Consider the following 13,571-nt stretch of genomic DNA (forward strand, 5'->3'; position numbering starts at 1 on the left):
AATGAGATGATAAGGTTACCGCGTGGTTATATTAGATAAGTTAACTTGGTGTTTAAATCATTACTTTACAGTCTATTATTTACATTATCCAGATATAGTACGATAATTAAATTTATTTCATTTCTATATAATTCTAGTAGAATTAGGGGGGTTAAAAATAATATTTAATAATTGTGAAAACCCGACAACTTTTATAATTGCATTTTACACATGCACCCAGAGAGCACAAGTTTTGAAAGACCGATTTGAATATTGGGACCTATTTTTTTTAAACATTTCATTGTTACGTTGCCACAAAATAATATATAGCTATTATTGTACCGAAGTACGACGTTTCTAATTTTCATTGTTGACATTTTGTAAAGAATATGCAAAATATATGAAACAGGAAGTTGCCAGAATTTCATTTTTAAGGACTGTTGGGTTCAAATTTGGTGCCCGGACAGACATGGGATTCTATATATTTTATGGCGGCTGTGATAATACTTTTCATACAAACATATAGAAAAATATCATATAGGGATAGTACTATAGCTACAGTGTCGTTTTGTACCTGTCAAAAAGAATGTTATCGATATTTTATGCACTATCATAGAAACTTTCATATGTTTTTTTTAATTATGCGCTACAGAGTGCTATTTCATCAGTATGCGACACATTCCTACAGGTAGCTTGAAAAGTTGGACAAAAGTGATCTAAAGTAGGCCTTTGTAAAACACTAAAAAAAAGATGACAATTTGCAGTCTTGCATTCTTGTAGCCAGCGATAAAAATTTACGGTCTTCTTCATACTAAAGCAAGCAGTTTATTAAGAATCTAAATTACATGTACAAGAAAATACAATATAAAACTTTTAAATAAATTGAAATTATTCTATTTTCCCCCTCATCCAATATCATAATATGAATACAGTTTCTGCACAACTCTGTAAGCTTCAATAAAGAACAAATTGACAATGACACTACTTGGGGGGTGGGGGGGGGGATTTACTGAGAAGCAATCGGAACATATATCTGTTACTGTATACCTGTGAAACAATGTCATGAAATATACTCCTAATCCAAAAATAAGGAATGACAGCGCCATAATATACAGTGTTTATCCCAAAAGTTACTGACGGTTTTGTAAAGATATATATATATATATATATATATATATATATATATTAGCTGAATTTACATTCAGTCTTTAGAAACACTTCCTGTGGACAATGGATGGACCAGATTCGTCGTATTCCTGTTTGCTGATCCACAACTGTTGGAAGGTGGATAGAGAAGCAAGAATAGAACCACCAATCCAGACGGAGTATTTCCTCTCTGGTGGAGCAATGATCTTGATCTTCATTGTGCTAGGAGCTAAAGCTGTGATTTCCTTCTGCATACGGTCAGCAATACCGGGATACATGGTTGAACCACCGGATAATACTGTATTAGCGTACAAGTCTTTACGGATATCAACATCACATTTCATGATACTGTTGTATGTGGTTTCATGGATTCCAGAAGATTCCATTCCTAGGAACGATGGCTGAAACATGGACTCTGGACATCTGAATCGCTCGTTGCCAATAGTGATAACATTCCCGTCAGGGAGTTCGTAGCTCTTTTCTAGTGAAGATGATGCGGCAGCAGTTGCCATTTCCTGTTCAAAGTCTAGAGCAACATAGCACAATTTTTCTTTAATGTCTCTGACGATTTCTCTTTCAGCTGTGGTTGTGAAAGAATAACCGCGTTCTGTAAGGATTTTCATGAGGTAATCTGTCAGATCACGACCAGCGAGATCCACTCTCACGATGGCGTGGGGGAGGGCGTATCCCTCATAGATGGGTACTGTGTGAGATACACCGTCTCCACAATCGAGCACGATTCCAGTTGTACGACCGGAAGCGTACAGGGAAAGTACGGCCTGGATAGAGACGTACATAGCGGGGGAGTTGAAGGTTTCGAACATGATCTGTGTCATCTTTTCTCTGTTGGCCTTTGGGTTAAGTGGAGCCTCGGTAAGAAGGACAGGGTGTTCCTCTGGGGCCACACGGAGTTCATTGTAGAAGGTGTGATGCCAGATCTTTTCCATGTCGTCCCAGTTTGTAACGATGCCATGTTCAATGGGGTATTTCAGGGTGAGGATACCTCTCTTGCTCTGGGCCTCGTCTCCTACATAGCTGTCTTTTTGTCCCATACCAACCATCACACCCTGGAAAAAATATTTTTGAATCTGAATTACTTCAGAATGATTCAAATCCAGAACGTCCACAACGCAATTGCTGACTCTCAATCGTTGAACTGTGTGTGTGTGTGTGTGTGTTTGTGGCCTGGTATTACTTTATTGCATTAAGATCAGACAATTGTGCATTCGCTCCTTACCATATGTCTGGGTCGTCCAATAATGGAGGGAAACACAGCCCTGGGGGCGTCGTCTCCGGCGAATCCGGCCTTGCACATTCCGGAACCATTGTCGATAACTAAAGCTGCAACATCATCATCTGCCATTTTCAAAAGTTTATTTTCTTTTAATTTCAAAAAGTAGAAGAGATATACCACATTGATTTACAAGTCGGTCCTTTCCAATAACCCTCAATCTGCTTTATATATATTCGTGCAACATTACTGGGAGATATTTCCACGCCCATAAGTTTATTAACAGCATCCATATAAGGGAAAATAGAAGGGTAGTTCTTTTTCACTTTGCCTTATAGGGGCCTTATTGGTACATGCCAATGTCTTGGATATTTCAGGTTTCGTGTCACATTCAAAAATAGACCCATTAACCATCATAATTATTTTTTCTCTTCTCCCCCTCTCTCTTTCTCGCTCGCGCGTTCAAGCTTGGGTAATGATGCCAGATGAAGATTATGTTCGATTTTTTTTTTTCGCTTTCAATAGATATGTATTCAATACCCATATACAGAACTTATCAAAATAAAGGGTACTTGTTTCCATATAAGGCATGCTGTAGAAATGTAAACTTTAAAACTCGATCAGCAGTATTTTTAGAAATGACAGATCAAAAATTAGTACAGAACAGATCCTATTGCTAATTGCTATTATCGTCGTCATAATTTGATTGTAGTGCAAGTTATTGAAAAAGAGAGAATTTTACGAAATATTGCCCCGAAGTCTGCCTGCCCTGATTACTTTTCATTCCTGGAGGCATATTTCAGTGGCGGATCCAGGATTCTTGAAAAAAAAAGGGGGGTCGGGGTTTGACCCAGGGGCCACAAAAAAATTTGATTTATATAAATCCTTTGTATATTTTTGGACACAAAGGGGGAGGGCTAGGCCCCCTTTAAATCCGCTAGTGTATTTGATGAAGCGCGTTAGCTTGGATGAAAAGTATTAGGTCGTATCCTAGTAGTACTAGTATCACTCCCCATGGGCTATAGTTCACAGGAATGCAAATGCAAAAATATAAAAGGATTAAAGGATTCTTAAAGAGAAATCGCGTCGTACGTAAATATTTGAAAATATCCATCTTAACGAAAATTCCCAAAAATTTTCTATTCAGCAAGACAAAAATATTTGAACAAGACTTAAGAACACCTTACGCTTCATTGTGAAAGTTTGAATGCATTTTGTAAAATATGCTAAAGTGAAGTACACGTGTAAGTCCAATGGGTCGGATCTAATGTAAATTATAGATCCTATTCTAATTTTATTGCATTTCGTATTCATGCACATGTTACCACCATAATAAATTACTTACTAAATAAATCAATATAATTATATTTTTATTTTTATAACTGTTGTTTTTATCCAATTTTCTATTTCAAACACACACAAAGCAATAAAAACGGAAAAATGAAGTTCATTTGTCTAATCAACAGTTGTGATATCATAGTAAATGAAATTATGCTGTTGTCTATTTTTACAAGTAAACAAAATTAATATCCTTTTTTAATAATCAATTTATACTTTCCATTTATTATTAACTAAACACAAATACTACAATAATACAAACACTGGTATTTTTTTTTTTTTTTTTTTTTTTTTTTTTTTTTTTTTTTTGCAGAACTAAATATCTTTACTTAGGCCTATACAGATTAAAATACTTAGGTTATTTCTACTTTACATACCAGGGTTGGGGTCAATTACTTTTGAAATGTAATTAAATACTTTCAAATACATTGATAATTTTGTCAATTACTTGCAATTGCAATTACATTGTTTTTTACAAATGTAATTAACTACTCTCAATTACTTTGAAGAATGTAATTAAATACATTTTAATTACTTTAATTTTATTTTCAAAATATTGGAAGAATAAATGCATGTACATGTAAATTTTAGTAGGAGGTACAGTGTATATGTAAATAAATAGCGTCGGATGTCTGTGATGCAAGTGTGTTTCATGAACACAAGATGTACATGTTTATCAATCGACTGCCTTTATGAAATTTGATTATAAGCGAGTTTCCAAGACTTAATAAATCAAATGTGAAATACGTACTCTCTGATTATTTCAATTGTAGGTAAGCTTAATGCCTAAACTTGCAAATGTTGACAATTTTCACATGATAAATAATACTTGAATTATATAATACCATGTAACTATTATCAGATCATAGATGCATTTCAAAAATACCTGTTTGGATGTTAAAATAATGATATAAGATTTCTTTTCTGAATTATTCAAATAATAGAGCATTCTTTATTTGTATTAAATAAATCAACTCTAATGGTCATATCTTTGAAGTTAAACAAAGCATGGTATAAATAACACTTTGAAGGATTGTTTTGATTGCAATTTACAGCTCTGTGATTTGAAGAGTAACACATTATTGTCATTAAACAATTTCCCATTCTTTAAATTTGATAATCAATAAATTGAATTGGTTCTTGGCTATACCATAGAAGAGTTAAGCAAAATTTTATAGTATTATTTATTTTGTATTAATTCTATATGTGGTTAAGATAATAAAATAAACTAATATTAATATTATAAATAAGCCAATACATGTATATCAAAGTCATTTTTAGGATGTTGTAGAACAAGTTTAACAAGTCTTAAACAAGTTTAAGATTTTGGTAAATAGAAGAGCTGAAGATGTTTTAAATAAATAAAAAGAACTGTATAATGTGACTGTGGTGGAAATATTTTCATATTAAATATGTACTATATGTACTAACATGTATTATGTAAAGCAATTGAAATGTAATTGAAAAGTAATTGAAATGTAATTGAAAAGTAATTGAAATTACATGGTATGTTTTTCAGTGTCATTAATAAAATTACAAGCAATTGAAAAATGGTCAATTTCAAATTACTTCCAATTACTTTGAAAGATGTCACTCAATTATAATTACTTTTTTCAATTACCCCATCCCTGTTACATACACAGATAAAATTGCTATTTTTTTTTTAATTCTTTATTTAATACACAATCTGTTATAAAATTGCTATTTTGCTCAATGGCCCTGAGTGCCGAGTAAAGGTCAAAATTTGAAGCCCTTCACCGGTATATGGTGACGTCTCTATATGAGTGAAAAATTCTCGAATGGGACGTAAAACAACATACAATCAATCAATCATATTTTGTATTTTAGTGCAAAAATATTCAGCAATTTTTCCTCTGCTCCTTGCACTAAATCTAAACTTGTTTTCTATACACATTTTGACTACTGATTAAGGCTATATAATATATAACGTATCATTACGAGTAACTTTTCTTCTACCCCCTCCCCTCCAACCGCCACCGTCTCCCTACATACAATGTATACAGCACCAAAATAACAGCTTCTCAGGAATGTACATGAAGTATCGTTTTTGAAAGGGGTGCCACAAAAAATGACAACTTTACCTGAAAAACTTTGACAAACCCCAAAAGGGGGATTGTTTACATTCGAAAATCTATTTTCGTAGGGGGAAGGTAAGTTCCAATTTTTTCACAACCAAATTTTAGTATTACATTACCACATTATACCACGACAAAATGTGTGTATGGGGAGGGGGGGGGGTTACTGTACGTAAAAGTTATAAATAAAAGTTTTTAAACTTTGCTTAATATTAAGTCTAAATGGTTGTTATAACGTTTTCAACTTGGTTTTCATTTCTCATCAGATATTTATTAATCTGTGATTTTATAAAAAGATGTTACATGGACCTCAATATGGGCGTGCGTAAAATTAAAAAAAAAAACAACATAAGTATTAAGTTTCCGGATATGAATTACAGTGTCTATAATAATTAATAAATTGTAAAAAGTTTTTAAAAAAAAAGTGAATTTTGTTTTTAATACACTGCAGATGCAAATGACACTTTTTTTTTTTGCACTGTACATTTATTGTGATACATATTTTCGGGATTATCCTGTGATCCAGGGTATCAGCACGTGAAGTAAGCAAGTCCTCAACATTCAGATATTCATAATTAATAATTTTATATATTTGTTACATTAGTCTTTGAATCAAATAATTTGATGTAAATACAGTCCAATCCTTTATCTCCGTCCGGTTTTCATTTCTTTCCATGCATTTATTCTTTTTGTTTGATATTTTATAATTGATCACTGAAAATTAAAGTATAAAAATGCACAGAAAAGAAAAGAAACTGTACAGTTTGCAATAGAAATGCATCATACACTTTTTCTACTTTGATTTTTTTCTTTGGACTCCTACTTGTGGAAGTATTTTAAAAATTCTAAGTTTCTTTTTGCGGTCGATTTCTTGATGCTTGTTGTTTGTCTATTTTACTAATGTTTGTATGTGGTAATCATTGAGCACGTGTTTTACGATGAGCACCTGTTAGGGCATATGACTATCAGGTGCGCAGTCAAGAAAGAGTTCCATCAGGTAGGCGTATAACGAACTTACTATGCATACAAGGGCCTGGATCTTATACAAACATGTATATAAATATATTAAGATATCCTTTTTACATATAAATACATGCACACCATATATATATATATTTTAAAGAAGTCCTTGGTATAGGTAGTAATACAGAAGAAAAAAAAATAAATATTTCGTAGAAGATGGCACTTTAATCAAAAATTTAAGTGCCATCATCTACATATATAAAGACCAAGGCAATTCCAGTATTTGAATATGGTTCAACAATTGCGGTATTAATTTTTATTAAAACTTTGAAAATACGGATTGAAAAAAAAACGAGGGGCTTTGCTTAATACCGAGCGATTTCAAAGGTCAAGTGTGAATACCAGTTATAGTGTATCCCCTTTATAGAGTCACTGGCCATTATCTTATCTGGCCGGATATGGATGCATTGGTTTAGAAATACATAAACTAGACCAAAAGGTCAATTTACCTATAAAAGTTGCGAGTTTGCTCGGTTAACACGTATTTCATTTTGCAACAAAACCATTAAGTTAAATATCCATTTTATAAAGACAATAACGTTAGATATTTGCTAACACGAATACAACTTACTTTACATACACCCAAACTCAATAAATTGGTGCAATTCAAGATATTTTTTCTTCAAAAATCGACATTTGATTATCCATCTGCTAATAACATTTTTGGATAGATCAACATATCAAGTTTGTATTCCCAAAGATTTTTCAAGTTAAGTTCACTGGTTAAGAAATTACGTCAATTTGAAATAAAGGTGTATTGTTGATCATTATTTGCTGAGAAACAAGCGTTACGTATCATATTATAGTTTTCCTTTAAGATTTTAGGATGAAATAATATAGATTGTAATAAATCCTCAATGTCAAAAGCAAATCAGTCTACTTACTTTCGTGATAAGACAAAAAAGGTCAACTGTCATTATGTATTTTATGAATTGATGCAGTCAAATTGTCGTATGATATTTTTTTCTTCAAATGAATTTGACATATCTCTAAAATTTTATATTTCAAATATGCCTCAAGAAAAATCAAAACTGCCCAGCGCAAATGGGGGTTCTAAATGAATAGAGGATCCATTTATAGAAACGTTAAATAAAATGTTGTCCATGAATTGTGATCTTGTTCTTATTTACACTTTCAAATGCAACAACGTCCGTATGTAACGAATGTTTCATAAGAAGTAATATTTACTGTTTTTAAGATTAATTCCAACAAAATGGACCAATTCATGAGATGTAATTTCTGCTCTACTTGTGCCATGGTATTGAAAATGTCAAAAGAAATCATAATTTGAACTGCATCATCTATATCATCGTGTCATATTTTCCTTGAACTGTACTATATGTACAAACGGATAAGAGATATATGTAAAATTGTTTGTATAGACGTTTTAACAGAACCTAAAATAATGTAAATAACAATTTTTCTGATGACTTTTAGCTTGAAATCATTTAACCATAAATGGAAACTTCCTTCGTATTTCTGCTTGGGTCAATGCCATAGTTCAACTAAAATAAAATGCTGAAACATACGTTACTGAACATAAAATGCGAGTTTAACAGTATCAAAATTATAAGAGAGAAACAAAAAACCCTGATGTGGATTCAGAATAGAAACTCAAGCCTTAGTTTAATCAATATCATATGATTCAATCTAAAAATGTCTTTCAAAATAATTTCAATTAATGTTTTTCTTCAAAATTAACGTGTGTGTTCAATAATGCGTGTCTAGAATCAGTTTATATTAAAATTTATGCAACTTAAGCTTAAAATGATACAAATCAATCAATAAAGTTTACATTCGAACAATTAGTCATGAAAGAAATTCTGTAAATATTGTTGCTATTTTGATATATGATTGTTGTTAAAAATTTTGTAACATTCGTTACCTTTCAAGACTAACAGAGGACAGTCAGGTGTAGATTGATACTGGTTGCGTAGTTGTTGTCGGTCGTTATATAAATATTAACAGTTACATACTAATTCATTACATTTGATTCATTGTTATTGCATTCTAGAAAACAAACTCACCAACACTGTCTAGACTTTAGAAAAAAACCCATAAAAAATGCAGTACCGTACTCCGGATGTCAAAATTTGAATACTGGCGCAAAATATTTGACTACGTATATGTGCAGAAGATGTTTGAACTCATAAATCATTCTTTTTTAAGAGGTTTGGTAACGAATGTTTCGGTAACGGTTGTTTCATTTAATCATTTTCTCTTAAATAGTAAGCTAACAATAGGACATTGTTAAATCATGGTTGGAGCATGGAATACAGTTGTTGGATAGAAGAAAAAGTATCACATGTTTAACTGTGATATCATTCTATTTCATCTATTAAACTAATACAACGAATGTTTCATGCCTATCCATACGCATGTAAAATAGGAAGATAGAATGTAATTTCAAAGTATTGGTAACATATACAAGGCTTTGTAACATTTTTTTTAATTTTCAAGAAGTTTCCTTCAAAATAAAACGTATTCCAATCTTACAGGCATACAATACCTAATACTCATACTATATTTAATGTCACAGTCCGTTTTTATTTTGTTTCTGGCGACATGGGGATATCAGATCAAAGTTTGGTAATATATTTGTGATTATGCTCAATAATTTATTAAAAGCATTTTTAAAATAAATGTTTTGAAGACATATGCTATCTAATTTAAGATTCAACTGTTATTTGTACAAAAAATAGCCATTTAAGTGTAATTATTCGATGTTGGCGACAGTAACGTACGTTTCAAAAAATCACTATATGCCAAATAAAATATCTCAATATTTGTTCACTTCATTTTTGTATTTTTGCCTTAAAGGTTACATATTCATGCATTCATTCAAAAAGTATTTTCTTTGACATTTCATTATTTTTTTACGCTTAACCCCCCGCGACATCATTTGCACCATTTTATTGAGCTTGAGTGATAGCGCCGATAATGCCCTAACTGGTTTCAGTATATTTACATTAATCAATTAAAGGCGCATGGCTTGATCGTTTTCCCCTTCGCGAATTAAAAATTTGTTCCATAATAAAATTCAGTTACGATATAAAATCGAGAGGAAAAATTGATAAAAACAGCAATTTAAAATTTTTGGCCGACCTTTTACAAATGAAAACAAGCAATTTAATTCAAGCCTTATCTTTCTATAGAACAAATACATGCATTGCATATATAACAAAAAGAGGAATCAATCGTAAACAGAATTTATTCTTTCATCAACAATTTACCATACACACTGACAGCATTTAATCACCATACATTCTTCACACATAGTCTACAGATAGAACAGTTTTATTGCACGTTTAAGGATTTGTTCAAATTTAACAGGATCTAGAAGCACTTCCTGTGAACAATGGATGGACCAGATTCGTCGTATTCCTGTTTGCTGATCCACATCTGTTGGAAGGTGGATAGAGAAGCAAGGATAGAACCACCAATCCAGACAGAGTATTTCCTCTCTGGCGGAGCGATGACCTTGATTTTCATTGTGCTAGGAGCTAAAGCTGTGATTTCTTTCTGCATACGGTCAGCAATACCAGGGTACATAGTCGTACCGCCAGAGAGAACAGTGTTAGCGTACAAGTCTTTACGGATATCAACATCACATTTCATGATACTGTTGTATGTGGTTTCATGGATTCCTGAAGATTCCATTCCTAGGAAAGATGGCTGGAACAAAGCCTCTGGACATCTGAATCGCTCATTGCCAATAGTGATGACCTGTCCATCAGGGAGTTCATAGCTCTTTTCTAGAGATGATGACGATGCAGCAGTTGCCATTTCCTGTTCAAAGTCCAGAGCAACATAGCACAATTTCTCTTTAATGTCCCTGACGATTTCTCTTTCAGCTGTGGTTGTGAAGGAATAACCGCGTTCTGTGAGGATTTTCATGAGGTAGTCGGTGAGATCACGTCCAGCGAGATCCAGTCTCATAATGGCGTGGGGAAGGGCGTATCCCTCGTAGATGGGTACTGTATGAGAAACACCGTCTCCAGAGTCGAGTACAATACCAGTTGTACGACCGGAAGCGTACAGGGAAAGTACAGCCTGGATAGCGACGTACATGGCGGGGGAGTTGAAGGTTTCGAACATGATCTGTGTCATCTTTTCTCTGTTGGCCTTTGGGTTAAGTGGAGCCTCGGTCAGAAGGACGGGGTGTTCCTCTGGGGCCACACGGAGTTCATTGTAGAAGGTGTGATGCCAGATCTTCTCCATGTCGTCCCAGTTTGTGACGATTCCGTGTTCAATGGGGTATTTCAGAGTGAGGATACCTCTCTTGCTCTGGGCTTCATCTCCTACATAGCTGTCTTTTTGTCCCATACCAACCATCACACCCTTAAAAAATATATTTCAAAATTAACTAAGCTTCTGAAATTTTGTACCAGGTTATCTTTTGCTGTGGCCTTTGGTATTAAACAATAATTATTTCTAAATTTACATGCCTTAAAATGTTCCAGATACATGTATATGAATGTTTTTTGTGCACAATTTTATCAATTTTCCCAATTAATTACAACCACATTGTGCTGAAGTGATTTCCTTCTATCTATATAAGATCAGTCATGCATTTTCTACTATCACTGATAACATCCTCAGAGTGAATATTACGAGTAATTCGTGGAAACGCCCCCTTACTAGCCAGTTACCATCTGGTATTTATGTGTTTTAATTGGAACTACTATTAGTATATAGTATATGAATTTTCTCTCAGGAGTTCCGAAACCTCCTCTCCTTTATAAAAATATCAAGGGGGGGGGGGGGGAAGGGAGGGAGATTAACGCCCACTTTTCGGAATATTCTAACACTACATGCGTTAACAATTTAACAGTTTAACATACATGTATACAACATTTAAAGATTGCACTGTGGACAAAGTGCACTGGGCATTATATTGTACAGAAAAAAAGGAAAATATACATTGACTGCGAAAGAAAAGTTTTCAATATCTCGTTTAAAAAAAAAAAATCGAACGAAGTTTATATACCTGATGTCTGGGGCGTCCAACAATGGAGGGGAACACAGCCCTGGGGGCATCGTCTCCGGCGAATCCAGCCTTGCACATTCCAGATCCATTATCGATAACTAAAGCCGCAACATCATCGTCTGCCATTGTGAAAGATTATGTTTGATAATAGTTTTGTAAGCTGGTCAGGGTTTGTCTGTATTGTTCTGCTTCTCTGGTCAGAGTGAACACTCTCGTAGTAAAACTGACCTTATATCTGCACTCTACGCCCAATTCCACGAAATCGCGCTTGTCCTCGGCCGTTTGCCATATAAGGTAATGACTCATCGCCAAATAAGGAATTACGATTAGGTTTGACTACATAATTGAGATACCCTCAATACAATCATAATGATTAAGTTAAGCTGATAACGATCTGTAATCTACCTGGGGCTTACACCTATATCACATTTATTTATGGAGGGCATAATTACATACTTAGCATTTATATGAGGAATGGCGTCTTTCATGACACGATGTTTATTTGCTTTAAAATTTCATCAAAATGTTTGTGTACTGACTTTTAAAGTGTACAGGGATTGTAAATCACATATTTATTCTGTATGCTGAGAGATCGTAACTTGATCAAAGTATTTTAAGAATAAACTTTGCCAAATTTTTTTTTTTTTAAATTTCATGTCAGCTCAAGAACAAAACTTGTACAGCTTTGACAAATAATGGTTTTGATAAACATAATATGAAATTCAGAAATGCACATATGTGTGCATACATTAATTGAATAAGGAGAAAAACCTACTTTTCTGCCTTGTTTTAGCCTGTTTTGTATAGAGGGTTTCCTTCTCAGAAGGAAATCACAATAAATCATTTCCCACTGCGAACATCTAATATTTCCCCAATGAAATGCCAGGAATTGTTTAACCTTTGATATTCTTTTTTAGACAAATATAGACATGCTCTTTATAGGTAATGTGTGAGGGAAGTGAAATATCCGTGTTTTGTTGTTGTTATGATTAGCATCACCATGTAATTACAATCAACAGTCTTTCCTTCTATAAGAAAAGTTAATCTTTATTAAGGGTAGAATTTAAAATTGACCAAAATAAACGAGGTTTAATAAGATTCTGGCATCCCCTTCTCTCTCTCTCTCTCTCTCTCTCAAATTAAGTAAATTTGTATAAAACCACAAATGAATAATCTTCATATGACTACTAATGTGTATCAGCTGTGTTAAGATTAAATAACTTTTTTCTGGTTTCAGGTTTTATCCAGGGTCATGAATGCTTTTCTTGGTCATAAAACTAAATCATGGTTTCGTAACATCTATATCATGAAGCGGATACTTAGTATATTTCATACAAATATCGTGGAAACGCAACATGGCACTTGGGGGGCAGGACCCCCCCCCTTTCCATTTTTTTTCTTTTTTAAATCTGGTGTTGACACACATTTTTCCTATTTGTGTACTCTAATATGCACTACCTGATATCGATAATGTAACCCTTTTGCCTTAATAAGCTGTTTTTAAATTAAATATATCGTTTTCGAATGATACTTAAAAAGCTCTCTTATTGAGACAAAGGGGTAACATTATCGATACCATGTAGTGCATATAAGAATACAAAAATAGAGAAAAGGTGTGTCGACCCCAGAGTTAAAAAAGAAAAACAAATGGAAAGGGGGATGGGGGATCCAGCCCCCAAGTGCCTGTGGGAAACACCTTTGTTTGAATCAATATTTAGTCAGTCATAATCATTCCAGTAAAATCCGACAGTAAAAAAAATCTTAATGA

The 13,571-nt window shown here is 33.4% G+C and overlaps 2 protein-coding genes across 2 annotated transcripts in view; one reads left to right on the forward strand and one right to left on the reverse strand.

Annotated features, from left to right (window-relative positions):
* The window catches only part of LOC133205673 (actin, cytoplasmic-like), a 222,067-nt gene that overhangs the window by 123,035 nt on the left and 85,461 nt on the right, over positions 1 to 13,571 (forward strand). The gene's annotated exons all lie outside the window — the stretch shown is intronic.
* On the reverse strand, positions 1,160 to 11,959 carry LOC133205646 (actin-3-like). The gene is made up of 3 exons (XM_061341495.1): positions 11,804 to 11,959; positions 10,413 to 11,154; positions 1,160 to 1,927 (listed from the first exon to the last, which is right to left on the reverse strand). Exons 1-3 carry the CDS (start codon positions 11,927 to 11,929, stop codon positions 1,188 to 1,190), a joined length of 1,608 nt encoding a protein of 535 aa, XP_061197479.1. The 5' UTR covers positions 11,930 to 11,959; the 3' UTR covers positions 1,160 to 1,187.

The sequence above is a fragment of the Saccostrea echinata genome, unplaced genomic scaffold, assembly GCF_033153115.1.
Source record: "Saccostrea echinata isolate AGI-Se365-2 ecotype Australia unplaced genomic scaffold, CSIRO_AGI_Sech_v1 ptg000002l, whole genome shotgun sequence".
NCBI lineage: Eukaryota > Metazoa > Mollusca > Bivalvia > Ostreida > Ostreidae > Saccostrea > Saccostrea echinata.

Excerpts from the sequence above, each read along its gene's own strand:
- LOC133205646 (XM_061341495.1), bottom strand. The coding sequence starts at position 11,929 with ATGGCAGACGATGATGTTGCGGCTTTAGTTATCGATAATGGATCTGGA. Across the intron at positions 11,155-11,803 it reads TTGGACGCCCCAGACATCAG|GGTGTGATGGTTGGTATGGG; the intron begins GTATATAAACTT and ends ATATTTTTTAAG. Across the intron at positions 1,928-10,412 it reads CATGAAATGTGATGTTGATA|CCGCTATGTACGTCTCTATC; the intron begins TCCGTAAAGACT and ends CCTTCAACTCCC.